Consider the following 12,536-nt stretch of genomic DNA (forward strand, 5'->3'; position numbering starts at 1 on the left):
AAGAAGTTTTGATCCTTAACCTGATATTCTTTTGAGTGTACACCCTGAGGCCTGAATCCTACATTCCTTGTGATTGAGCACTGCCAATCCCATTGTGTAAAGGCCTGGATTGTAGCCTGATTGCCTTCTATGATAAGATAACTGGCTCTGTGGATATGCGGAAAGCGGTGGACATGATATATATTGACTTGAGTAAAGCTTGTCTCCCACAGTGTTCTTGCCAGCAAGTTAAAGTAGTATGGATTGGATGGACTGTAAGGTGGAAAGAAAGCTGGCTAGATTGTCGGGCTCAACGGGTAGCGATCAACGACTCAATGTCTAGTTGGCAGACGGTATCAAGCAGAGTGCCCCAGGGGTCGGTCCTGTGGCCGGTTTTGTTCAACATCTTAATTAATGATCTGGATGATGGGATTAATTGCACCCTCATCAAGTCTGCAGATGACACTAAGCTGTGAGGAGGTAGATACACTGGAGGGTAGGGATAGGGTCCAGAGTGACCTAGACAAATTGGAGGATTGGGCCAAAAGAAATCTGATGAGGTTCAACAAGGACAAGTGCAGAGTCGTGCACTTAGGATGGAAGAATTCCATGCACAGCTACAGGCTGGGGACTGCAGAAAAGGACCTGGGGATTACAGTGGATGAGAAGCTGGATATGAGTCAGCAGTGTGCCCTTGTTGCCAAGAAGGCCAATGGCATATTGGGCTGTATTAGTAGGAGCATTGCCAGCAGATTGAAGGAAGTGATTGTTTCCCTCTATTCAGCACTGGTGAGGCCACACCTGGAATATTGTGTCCAGTTTTGGTCCCCCCACTATAGAAGGGATGTGGACAAATTGGAGAGAGTCCAGCGGAGGGCAACAAAAATGATTAGGGGGCTGGGGCACATGACTTACAAGGAGAAGCCGAGGGGACTGGGGTTATTTAGTCTTCAGAAGAGTAAGGGGGGGGGATTTGATAGCAGCCTTCAACTACCTGAAAGGGGGTTCCACAGAGGATGGAGCTAGACTGTTCTCAGTGGTGGCAGATGACAGAACAAGGAGGAATGGTCTCAAGTTTCAGTGGGGGAGGTCTAGCTTGGATATTGGAAAACACTATTTCACTAGGAGGGTGGTGAAGCACTGGAATGGGTTAGGTAGGGAGGTGGTGGACCCTCCATTCTTAGTGGTTTTTAAGGCCCGGCGTGACAGAGCCTGCGCTGGGATGATTTAGTTGATGTTGGTCCTGCTTTGAGCAGGGGTTTGGACTAGATGACCTTCTGGGGTCCCTTCCAACCCTAATATTCTATGATTCTGTGATTACCTATGCCAAAGGAGGTATTTCTCCCTTTGGAGTAGGTGGTCTCTACACTGAGGAGGTACAGCATTTTAAGTGTAGACAAGCTCTTAATTTGAAGCCCTACAGGTTGGGAGCTGTGAAATGTAAAGTGGTGTAGAGCTGACTGCAGTATCCGTGCACTTGGCTGTGCATGACTTCTTTGTGTTGACAAAAGGGAGACAGCTTGATGAAAGATGCATGAGAGGAAGTGAATATTTTTCTGATTTTCCAACTTTGCTTAATACTGATGATTTGTACAAGTTAATGGAAGCAGTTGGGAGAGAAATGCTCAGTAGTTTGGCCCTAAAAGATGCAAGAAAAGCCAGATCTTGATGTTAAAATCTTTATTTATTCTTAAAAAGGACACACTCACTCACTCTTCATGAAGTGCTAGAGTTGCCCAACAAATTAAAGTGGAGAGAATATTGGATTTCCCTTCTCCCTCCCCAGTCTGATGACTGTAGATCAGTGGTCCCCAACCTTTCTGTGGGAACAGCACATTCCTATTCCCACAAGACTGTGGCGGGCGCCAGACACCTCACCGCCAAAATGCCGCCAAGAAGCAGCAGCGGAAAGAAGCGCCAATGCTGAAATGCTGCCGAGTAACGGCAATGCTTCTCAGTGGTGGTGGTATTTTGTGACATTTCGGCGGCGCGGTGTCCTGTAGGTGCACACAACTGCCCCGGTGGGCGCCACTTTGGGGACCCCTGCTGTAGATGTTTCGCTAGGTGACTGTAGATGTTACATCATCACCATGAGAGTCACAGTATCTGAGACGCTGTTAGGAAGGGAGCCAGAGGAAAGGTACAGATATTCAATTACACTTCTACCACACGTGCCAGTGCTAGAAAGTATAAATACTTTCAGGACCAGTAAACTTTTCTAGACACTGGTGTTTGACCAGTGATGAGAGAAAATACTTTGAAACCAAAGATATGATCTCTAGCTGGAGTACATGGTGTAACCTTTTATTATAGATGGTGCACGTAGTGATACTTATAGTTAAGGATACCCGACATTTTCCAATGTGAGACCCTGTTTTCTGTGGCTTATATATGTAAATGTTTGTAGTTAAATTTTTCATGCTGGTGTCTGCCTACGGCTGAATTTTTGGAAAGGTTCAGCTAAAACAGTTGAGCCATTTTGGAGAATGAGGTTAGGGGAAAAAAGCTTTTTTCCCCTAATCTTTAAAAAGTAATTAAATAAAAAAAACCACCATCAACAACAAAACCCCAAATTCTTACAACTGTTCCACTGAGCCATTGTAGCACCTCTATACTTCGGAGCAGAGACTTGAAATTTAGCAGCAGGGTGACTGTACTGTGTGGGATTTCTATGCTCCTAAAAAAAATTTCCAAAATTTTGGCCTCCCATGACTTTTCAGATGCTCACAGATCTTGCGTGCTGAGTAGAGACTTGGAGTTTGACAGCTAAATTCTCAGTCTGTACTGATCATGCTCCAGCCCCTCACAGCTGCTATGTACGACCAGACTGCGCATGTATCATCCCTACAAAGCAGCTGAGCAAGCTGTATGCCCAGGGCTGCAGAGGCTGAGCAGGACTTATCCTGCAATTGCTCTTCTGGGCTACTGAGGCTCCAGGCACTGGAACTGAAAAGGGGGACACACTCTGGTGCTGTCAGTGTCCTCCCAGCTGGTGCCAAGGAATAAGCTACCTGACTCAATGAAATGCCGAGGGTTGAGGAATGGGGCAGGGGGCAGAAGGTTGGGGTGCAGGGGGTTGAGGACTCCAGCTGAGGGTGTGGGCTCTGGGGTGGGGCTGGGAATGAGGGTTTTGGAGTGTGGGACGGGACTCTGGGATGGGGTTGGGATGTGTGTGTGGGGGTGAGGGCTCCAGCTGGTGGTGGGGCTGGGGATGAGGAGTTTTGGAGTGCAGAAGGGGGCTCCGGGCTGGGCCAGGGGTTTGGGGAGCAGTGGGGTGGTGGTGGTGAGGGCTGGGGTTGAGGAGTGGTGGGGGATGGCTGAGAGGTTTGGGGAACAAGAGGGGGGCTCCAGGCTGGGCCAGGGGTTCAGGGAGCAGGTTCTCGGCAGCGGTTACTGCAGCTCTGAGGAAGCAGTCGCCAGATCCCTGCAGCCTCTAGGTGCATGGGCGGCCAGGTGGCTGTGTGCACTGCCTTTGCGCCCACAGGTGCTGCCCCCTGCAGCTCCCATTGGTCATGGTTCCCAGCCAATAGGAGCTGCGGAGCTGGCTCTGCAGGTGGGGGCAGCGCACGAAGCCTCTCTGGCTGACCCAGGATCCTCATGGAGCCAGGGCAGGTAGGGAGCCTGCCTTAGCCCGGGTCCCTGCTGTGCTGCTGACTGGACTTTTAACAGCCCAGTCGGCAGTGCTGACCAGAGCTGCCAGGGTCCCTTTTCGATCAGGCACTAAATGAAGCAGAAGTCCTTTGGGATCAAATAATGTGTGGCCGTGTAATTAAAAACTGCATCACAATGCATACCTACAAGGGGACTGAATGAAGGTCCTGGAGGCAATCTGAGTTCTGGTGTTTCTTAACTTTTGAGTGCTTGAACTTGCAACCTTAATGTTCTTTTAACTTTGTGTGTGTGTGTCTGTGTGTAATTCTGCTGCACATAGATTTTATAGATAGACTTTCCTGCTAGAGAAGTAACCATTGTTAAGCAAAATGTTCTTGAGTAATCACTTGCTGTATCCCCTTTGCAGTTATTTCAGGTGTTTTTTATTTCTGCCTTGCAGTTCAACTGTTTCTTCTTCTTGATTCTCTAATGAAGTCAGAATTTTTTATATAACATTAGGCATGGGTTTGTAGCCATGGAAGAGATGATACAAAGTCAGCCTTTTTACTTAACTGTGGAATCAAATGGGGAAAAAACTATGGGGAATCGGGGGAGTGAGTCATTTCAAAAGCAAAACTATTAATTTTCATAAGTAGCAAACAAGAAATTATATGAAAAACCTGTGCAAGGCTATGTATGCTTGTCTGTGGTTTTGAAAATCCCCTTTTAAAAACATGGTATTCATGCAGTTCAAACAATTGCTATCATAAGTGTTATTCATGTCTCTGTTGTTGATGTTTCAATGACACCCTTTGCAGCATATTAAAACCAGTTCTGTTGTCTGCCAGTATGATCTGTTAAGACCCGCATCATAGTACAGGCCCCTGCTGTCAACTGAAGACAAGGCAAAGGGAATACTGTTGAATTTAAATCTGTTATCTGTTAGGAAGAGCCTGGCAGGGGGTGCAACTAACAGCTCTGTTTCACGATTTCAAGGATCAGGATTGTTTACAGTACAAGCAGAGAGTTTCTCTCTGAAGCCATTGCTTTCCAAATTCTGATTTGAGTTATTCTTCACTGCCAAGTTCATTCAGCATCTGGTTCAGGAGCACTGTAAATTCAGAAAACAGTGTGTGGTTTTTTGTTTTTAAATCCTTACCATGCTATTATGAAAAAACTGTTAGCAACCACCACTTTTAGACCAGTTGTTGCTAGGCAGGTTCTGATAGTGTCTTCCTGACTGGCATGAACAGACTATTTCATAAGAAGCATGCTAGCTAGATTGTGTTGTAAACTACTCCACCTCCTCACCAGGTTGTCCAAGGAATGGATTTATAAACTCTTTGCCAGACGCTGTTGACTCTCATGTAATGGCAATTGTTCTAAATGTGGCGTTAGCACAGTTTAGTGCAGTGGTTCTCAACCTATTTACCATTGTGGTCCGCGTATGCATAGGGTTGCCAGGCGTCCGGTTTTTGATTGGAATGCCCAGTTGAAAGGGGACTCTGGTGGTGCCGATTAGCACTGCAGATCGAGCCACTAAAAGTCTGGTCGGTTGTTCAGTGGAGCTAAGGCAGGTTCTCTACCTGCCCTGGCTCTGCCCAGCTCCTGGAAGCAGCCAGCACATGCAGCTCCTAGGCACAGGGGTGACCACAGGGACTCTGTGCGCTGCCCACCACCCTGAGCGCCGGCTCCACAGCTCCCGATGGCCAGGAACGGCGGCCAATGGGAGCTGCGGGAGCAGTGTCTGTGGGTGCGGTCAGCACACAGAGCCCCCTGGCCCCTTTGCCTAGGAGCCAGATATGCCGGCCGCTTCCAGGAGCCACCTGAGGTAAGCACCTCAGAACGGAACCCCATCCTTCACCCTTATTCCCTCCCACACCCTAACCCCCTCTTCAGCCCTGAGCCTCCTTCTCCACTCCAAACCCTTCACCCCCAGCCTGCACTCTGAACCCCTCATTTCTGGCCTCATCCCAGAGCCCTCACCCCCTCCTGCACCCCATGCCACTGCCCCAGTCTAGTGAAAGTGAGTGGGGGGGGGATGGAGTGAGCGGGGGGCAGGGCCTTGGAGAAGGGGCAGGGCGGGGCCTCAGAAGGGGCGGGGCAGGGGTGTTCAGTTTTGTGCGATTAGAAAGTTGGCAGCACTGCATATAGGGCCCACAATGTGTTACATAGGCTGCTTCCAATGCTACCTGTATGGGCCGCAGCTCTGTGCTGATTGGGCCACGGGTTGAGAACCACTAGTTTAGTGTGTAGTGTAGGCAAGGCTATCTTTGCAGCTGTAATACTTTCTTTAATGGAATACTGAATCAAAAAGAGGACAAAATTAGTGTAGACACAACTTTTAAATGCATGTTAAACACATGCCTCTTATCTTATAGTTATGCTCATCTTTATAAAACTGAATTTAATTGCTTGGTTCTTTCCCCCCTAATTCAAATGTATATTTGGTGGCTGTGACCCTTTCAGTTCAAGACATCAGTTGTCTTTAAAACCCATAAATATTTTACCCGAAGTTCTAGGCATCCTGTTTGGGAATACTCAGACTTCCTGGAATCACAAGTTAAATCCCAATGGGATCAAGTCACTCCTTCATTTTTTGGAGGCAGATAAATGGAGTATAGCACTATGTACTTTATTATGTCTCTTACAGGTGACACCTTTTAAAAAACCCTACTTCTGTCTCCTGTTCGCTTACAGTAAAGATCCCATGACTCTTTTGTGAGAGTGGGAGTAACTTTGGTTCCTCCTCCGCCCAAATTTCCCTTTTCCCCAACTGTGGTGTAGTGTGCTATGCGATAGTTAATTGCTCCCTCTCTATTCCAGACCTGGTTGCATTTTGTTAGGTTTTGTATGTGTGTAGACTGTGAAAATCTTTGTGATCCTTTGGAATGAAAAAAGCTATATACATATAAAATATCAAATCATAATACTGAATAACTGCCCCAATAGCTCGCATATATATCTCAGACTACATTGTTTTGCAGTCTTGTTTTTTCAATGTATTTTTTGTGTGTGCTTTGTTTTACAGAATGGGAAGAATCCAGGATGTCAAGGCTTTGAAGAATAGACATCTTATTAGACTACCATACTGAAGCTGAAAAGGCAGATGCAGTTCCAAATACAAGGTTGAGTGACCTTGTGTACACCGTGTGTATGTATATACCCACATATTTCCACAGCCAAGCAGACTTGTTCTTGCATACTCCTGGGAATTCCTCAATTGATGAAAATTAACTTAGGAACCAGATGGAGCAACTTAACAGCACAGGGATCAAGAGCCCATGGAAAGACACCTACCACTAATGGTCCGCTTTCCACATGGTCTTCACGGGTGAAAAAAGTTTGCAAGAAGAGGAAGAAAACACCCTCTACCACAGAACAAGCCTCACAAATACCTCTACAATCTAAAGGAATAATTGAGAGAGAGGCAGTGTGGGGAAGAAACTGACTTGGATATTGCAAAAGGAACAATGAACTGTCTTTGGCACATTTTTTGCATTGAGCTCAGTAAACTGTAAGAGTTTAATGTACTGGACTAATACATGGTGACCATTTATTGTGTGGTAATGACTGGAAGAAAGTAAGTTTAGGAACAATGGGACAAGTTTGGGCATTGAACTGACAAACCTCATCCTCTGTATTGAGTTAACCGGGTCATTGAACGTACTTTGTCCTTTCCTTTTCTTTTCTCTTTCTGCTTAGTATGGTATAAACTAATAAATGTTGTTCATCTAAAACCATCAGAAGACTACATATGTTTCCTTCATGTACAGCTGCAAATGTGGTCTTTTGGAACTATGAATCTGAGCTCTAGACAAGCCTCAAGAAGGAAGGAGCCCATCAAACAAGAAAGGAAAATATCTAGGGAAATAGTGAAACTGGGAAGTCAGATTTCTAGTACTGCTCCTCTTTGTTGATTATTTTTCTTCCTTCCTTGAATCCTAGAAGGTTTGCAAATGAGTGCTTTCTTGACGTGCTTTAATTTTGGCACTTGTTTTTGCAGCAGGGTGAAAAGTCTGTGATTCATTTGTAGTAGGAAAAAGGGAAAAGTAAAAGAAAAAAGCCTGAAGTGCAGCCCTATTCTGTAGGAGAGAGAATTTCATGGCTCACCTGAGGCAAACTTATCTGCTCTAAAAGCTTTACAGCATTTTGGTTCTGCTAAATGAAAAGGGGTTTTCTTTTTCATGCCCGTGTGGCAGCGAGAAGTAGGAAAGCAGGCAAGCTCGCATGATAAACAGTTCAGGTTGTGTTGGGTCTCTGGTGGAAGAAAGAGCTGCAATGAAAATAAGACTGTCTCTGGATTGCAAAAACCATTGAATCCATTGAGTAGGTTAGTACCGAGAGGGATTTCCCATCTGGCCTGGCACGGTGGTGCCTGCCCAAGCTCGGATCTGTTGTTTCGCACGGTTTGTGTGCCTTTTTTTCCCTTTATGCAATCTCTCTCAACTTTAGCAGCAGAAATCTGCTTGGTGGAGAAGTTATGCCAGAGGGCAGCTTGGGAAAGATGAATGTCATATATATATATTTCTCTCTCTCTATATATATATATCTACACATATATATGTGTGCGTGTTTAAATTTCTGCGACTGAACTTTTGAAGAAAATCTGACTGGAGGAAATCTTAAAGCCTTAAGTTACTTGAAATCTACACATTTGCAACTCTTTGTCTCTGGAATTGCATTACGCTAAACTGGAATCTCAGGCTGTATAAAGATTATATCAAATTGAGCAAAAAGACAAATTACCACTTCTTGAGCGCCTCTTATGAAGGAGCTGTTTCTCCAAAGGATCAGTGCACCCTCACTCTAATGACTCAAAGACAAAAGGAACCTGATTTTTTTTTTAAGTGTTACTTTTTCTTAGCCAACTGCCATTGTCTTTTATAGAAGAATTTTTCACTATGCATTTGGTGGATATTTATAAACACTGACCCATGTTCTCCCCTCCAATGATCTATCCCAGGTCAGTCTTATCAATAAAAAAATAGATTTAAATTTTGTGCACTAGACATATTACTTTCTTATGTCAAAAATTAAAGATAAAGAAAAGCATGTATGCAGCGGTGGAACATGGGCCTGTTCTTTGCAGCGATTCCAACATCCTCTGCCTCTCCTGGAAAGGTAGAGTTCCCAAAAGTGAGAAGGAGAAACCAGTGTGCAGGAGGCGGTACTATGAAGAGGGCTGGCTGGCAACAGGCAATGGCAGAGGAGTTGTCGGAGTGACTTTCACCTCCAGTCATTGTCGGAGAGACCGGAACACCCCTCAGAGAATCAACTTCAATCTGAGGGGCCACAACAGCGAGGTAAGGGAACTACATGTCACGTGTTAAGCTTGAATTTAAAGCTAGCCTCGGCAGCAGTTAAATGGAGGATGCGGCATTTCTGTTTAAAATTTGGCATGACGGTGAAAAGGGTTGGAGGCTTGGGGCCTGAACCAAATCCCATTAAAGTCAGTGGAAGTCTTTCCAGTGACTTCAGTGGATTTTTGGATTAGGCCCATGGAGAGAAAAGGTCTTGGGACACTGCAGGGAGTGAATTTATTTTTGTTTGCTCCTTTCTCCTCTTCTTCCCCCAATGTATTTTAATCCCCAGGCTAGTTCAATAAATAGATTGTGGTGGATTTAAAGACTGTGGTAGTGGTGGTTTACATAATGTTAAACTCCTGCTTAGCAGCCTAAGGAAAGCTATCGAGGATGGAGCCTGACTCTCTTCTAGAAACTACAAACCGAAGTGCCCTGCAGCAGGCTTGAGTGAGAGATGACTGGGGACTTCACAAAACACCCAAGTGGTCGAGGAAGATGGATGGGGTTGTCTAGAATAATGTGGAGATGCTCCGCAGTAATTTCATGTAATTCCGGGATGGAGAGCATCACCCTTACTCTAATGGCCCTGGGATTTTTGCATTTATTTTTTATTAAAGGGATATTTTTGGGTGGTAAAATTGGGAATGCACAACTGAAACACCACTCTTTCTGGCACTTATTTGTGCCACTGCATACTGCCTCATGCACTCCCTGCTGGGCAAATGGTATGGCATGGGTCACTGATGCCCAACGGTGGGTACAAAGAGTGGAGTGTACAGTGTTGAGAGCTTTTGATTATAGTTTAATCCTTACTAGTAATCCTGCTTTTTGATTAGGTAACAGCAGGAAGTGTCCACTAGATAATATTTGCTGGAATTGGAAACTCCACTCTTACAGTACAGTTCCACCTTACAATTTATTTCCTATATCTAAAATCCAAGATATTATGCTATTTAACTGTTCTTGGTGATACTTGTTAACTTTAGCTCTAATGTGCACTGCTCTTTTGACAGAAGTGTCTTCAAAAATTGAACTCGCATAATCTTTTGTGCTTGTTATATTGGGGGTCAAAGTGTGTAAAAGTGAATGACTATGTTCTTTTAAAAACAAGTTAAAAGATTTAAGATTCTAAATCATTAACACAGAGATGGGGGCTGAACCATAAAGTCTGGAGCAAGTCTGGGGTGGGTGTTTGTATCCAGGATTTTGGTTTGAGGCCCATCTCTCTGTGTTCACGCATATGGCCTTCAATTACAAATACGTTTTACATTTTTAACATGCTATATGAAAATCACTTCTACTACCCAAGTTTTCTCCTTCTCCATCTTTGTTCTGAGTTTTCCCCTGCTGCACAAAGGGAACACTTGAAATAGTGCAGGACATTGTATTTATGGACAGTGAAGTCCAGTTGTTCAAGAGCAAATGTGGAAACCTGGGACTAGGCCTTGATCTGTACCAGTTAAATGAAGAAGACATTGATATTTCACATCTCCACCGCCTTCTCTCCATTCTGAATTACGTCCTTTGGCCATTTTTCCTTTGTTTACCCAAGTGGCTGTGGTGGAGTATTTTCTTTCTGGGTCTCTGGGCTGTTTCATGTTGATTGTAGCTGTAGTAATCATAGCACATTCTCCCAGTTACCTGTAATTGGGCACTACAGAGACTCACAAATAAAATGAACATATTTTCTTTGTAATTGGGCCCGGTTTTCCATTGGGTTTGTGCTTCTGCAAATAATGGCAGAGATCTCTGGTACTGGAAATTGAGCAAATGATCAGGTTTTGGGAGTGCATAGGGTCCATAACTCCATTTCTATGTTTAGGGCTACAAAAGGGGGCAGAGCAGCATTATAAGTGCCTGGTCCTGATAGGAAACGGGGAAGAAAGTGGCTTTGGGCAGCTAGGATTCTGATTCAGTGGCTGCCATTAGAAGCTTCTGCTGGCCTAGTACCCCAAATGCTAGTGTAATGAAAGCTGCCTCTCTGGGCTTGCCTGGCATGGGAACTTCTGTGCCAGATTTGCAGCATTTGGCCTTCTTTAATTTTCCTCTATGGGAAAATTCTATGGAATTTCCTAGGGATAAAACCAATAAGGCTCTACAGAAATTATTCTAAAAAGCTATAGGATAGAATGGAGAATGAGAACTTTTCTATAGTAGGTTGTGGTTTTTTTAGGGGTTTTTACTTAGCCCATAGCAGGAATATACTACTCTATTAAATTCTATAGGATGATTCAAAAATATTGATAGAAAATAACTTTTCTATCAAGTTAGACTCCTTTAGTTCTATTTTTTAAATAAATGAAATTCTTGAACCATGGAAATACCCAAAATATTCAGATCTTTAATATACACTTATGAAACATTTGGAATAAATTTTAATTGCAAGATTTTACTTCAATTGATGTATGGCAATAAGTAGTATGAAACCTTCTGCAAAAGAGGTTTCCCAAGTGTACAAGTGGGATTGAGGGTGAAATCTGTGACATTAACCACGCCTAGTGTAGTGTTTGGAAATCTCTCAGCTCCAAGATAGTTTCTTCTCTCCCTCGTTTTTAAGGTCTCATCCTTTCTCTTCCCTCCCCCTGACACAATGAGCTGACTGCTGATTTTGGAGACATACACATACACAGTAGGATATCTCTAATTAAACCTATAACTGATGCACAAAGTGCATGTGATAGGAAGAGATTGACGTCAAGTTTAAGCCTCTAATTCACAGGCATAGTTATTTGATGACTGGGAATTCCCCAGTCCAGCCCTTTGGGTGTCATCTTGTCCCTTGCTGGTGGTGACAGATGTTTTTCTAGATCAGAGGTGGTCAGACTATGGCCCACGGGCCACATCTGGCCCGTGGGACCCTCCTGCCTGGCCCCTGAGCTCCTGGCCTGAGAGGGTAGCCCCCAGCTCCTCCCCCACTGTTCTCCCTCCCCCGCAGCCTCAGCGTGCCCTGCTGCTGGTGTAGTGTATTAAACTGCTCTGCGTCGGAATGTGCTACTGGTAGCAGTTACAGAGAGCAGTTTACTACACCACACCGGCGCAATGCTCTGGGCAGCGGGGCTGTAGCGCTGCCAGCCACCAGTGCTCTGTGCTGCTTGGTAAGGGAGCAGGGGGTTTGGATAGAGGGGTGGGGTGTGGATGGGGTCAGGGCGGTCAGAGGGCGGGGAATGGGAGGGGTTGAATGGTGGCAGGCAGGGGTTCCGGGGGTGGGGCAGTCTGGGAGTGGGGGGGGTTGGATGGGGCAGGAGTCCTGGGGGTAAGAAGCAAGGGGGGGACGGATAGGGGACGGGGGCACAGCCTGGCACAGCCTCCCCTAACCACCCCTCCATACAATTTCCGAAACCCGATGTAGCCCTCAGGCCAAAAAGTTTGCCCGCCCCTGTTCTAGATACTCCCATTGAGATAAAGCTACTGCTGTATGTCAAGTTTGTCTTCCTGACATGCACCGCTGCTTTATTATTATTATCATGCACTGAATTATAAATGTATGGATTCCTGTAATGAATAGAGTGTAGGAGGTGAAAACTTACATAGACAAATGCTATTGATTTGGGTATAATTAATTTCAACAATATATTATTAGCACAGCAAATGACCCTAAAGTTTCAATTCTGCTGCTTTTTATTTAGGGAGGGGATTGTAGAGAAGGTAAATATAACAATG

At 45.0% G+C, this 12,536-nt stretch overlaps 1 protein-coding gene across 4 annotated transcripts in view; it reads left to right on the forward strand.

Moving 5' to 3' along the window:
* The window catches only part of TULP4 (TUB like protein 4), a 278,219-nt gene that overhangs the window by 45,650 nt on the left and 220,033 nt on the right, over positions 1–12,536 (forward strand). For 3 of the 4 annotated variants that reach the window (XM_073337794.1, XM_073337797.1, XM_073337795.1), the window contains exon 2: positions 6,602–8,876. In XM_073337794.1, the coding sequence (XP_073193895.1) occupies positions 8,625–8,876 (252 nt within the window). In that variant the 5' untranslated portion in view covers positions 6,602–8,624. Of the gene's footprint in view, positions 1–6,601; positions 8,877–12,536 lie in introns of those variants that run through there. The other variant, XM_073337796.1, reaches the window with a different exon arrangement.

Source organism: Lepidochelys kempii, chromosome 3 (assembly GCF_965140265.1).
Source record: "Lepidochelys kempii isolate rLepKem1 chromosome 3, rLepKem1.hap2, whole genome shotgun sequence".
Lineage (NCBI taxonomy): Eukaryota > Metazoa > Chordata > Testudines > Cheloniidae > Lepidochelys > Lepidochelys kempii.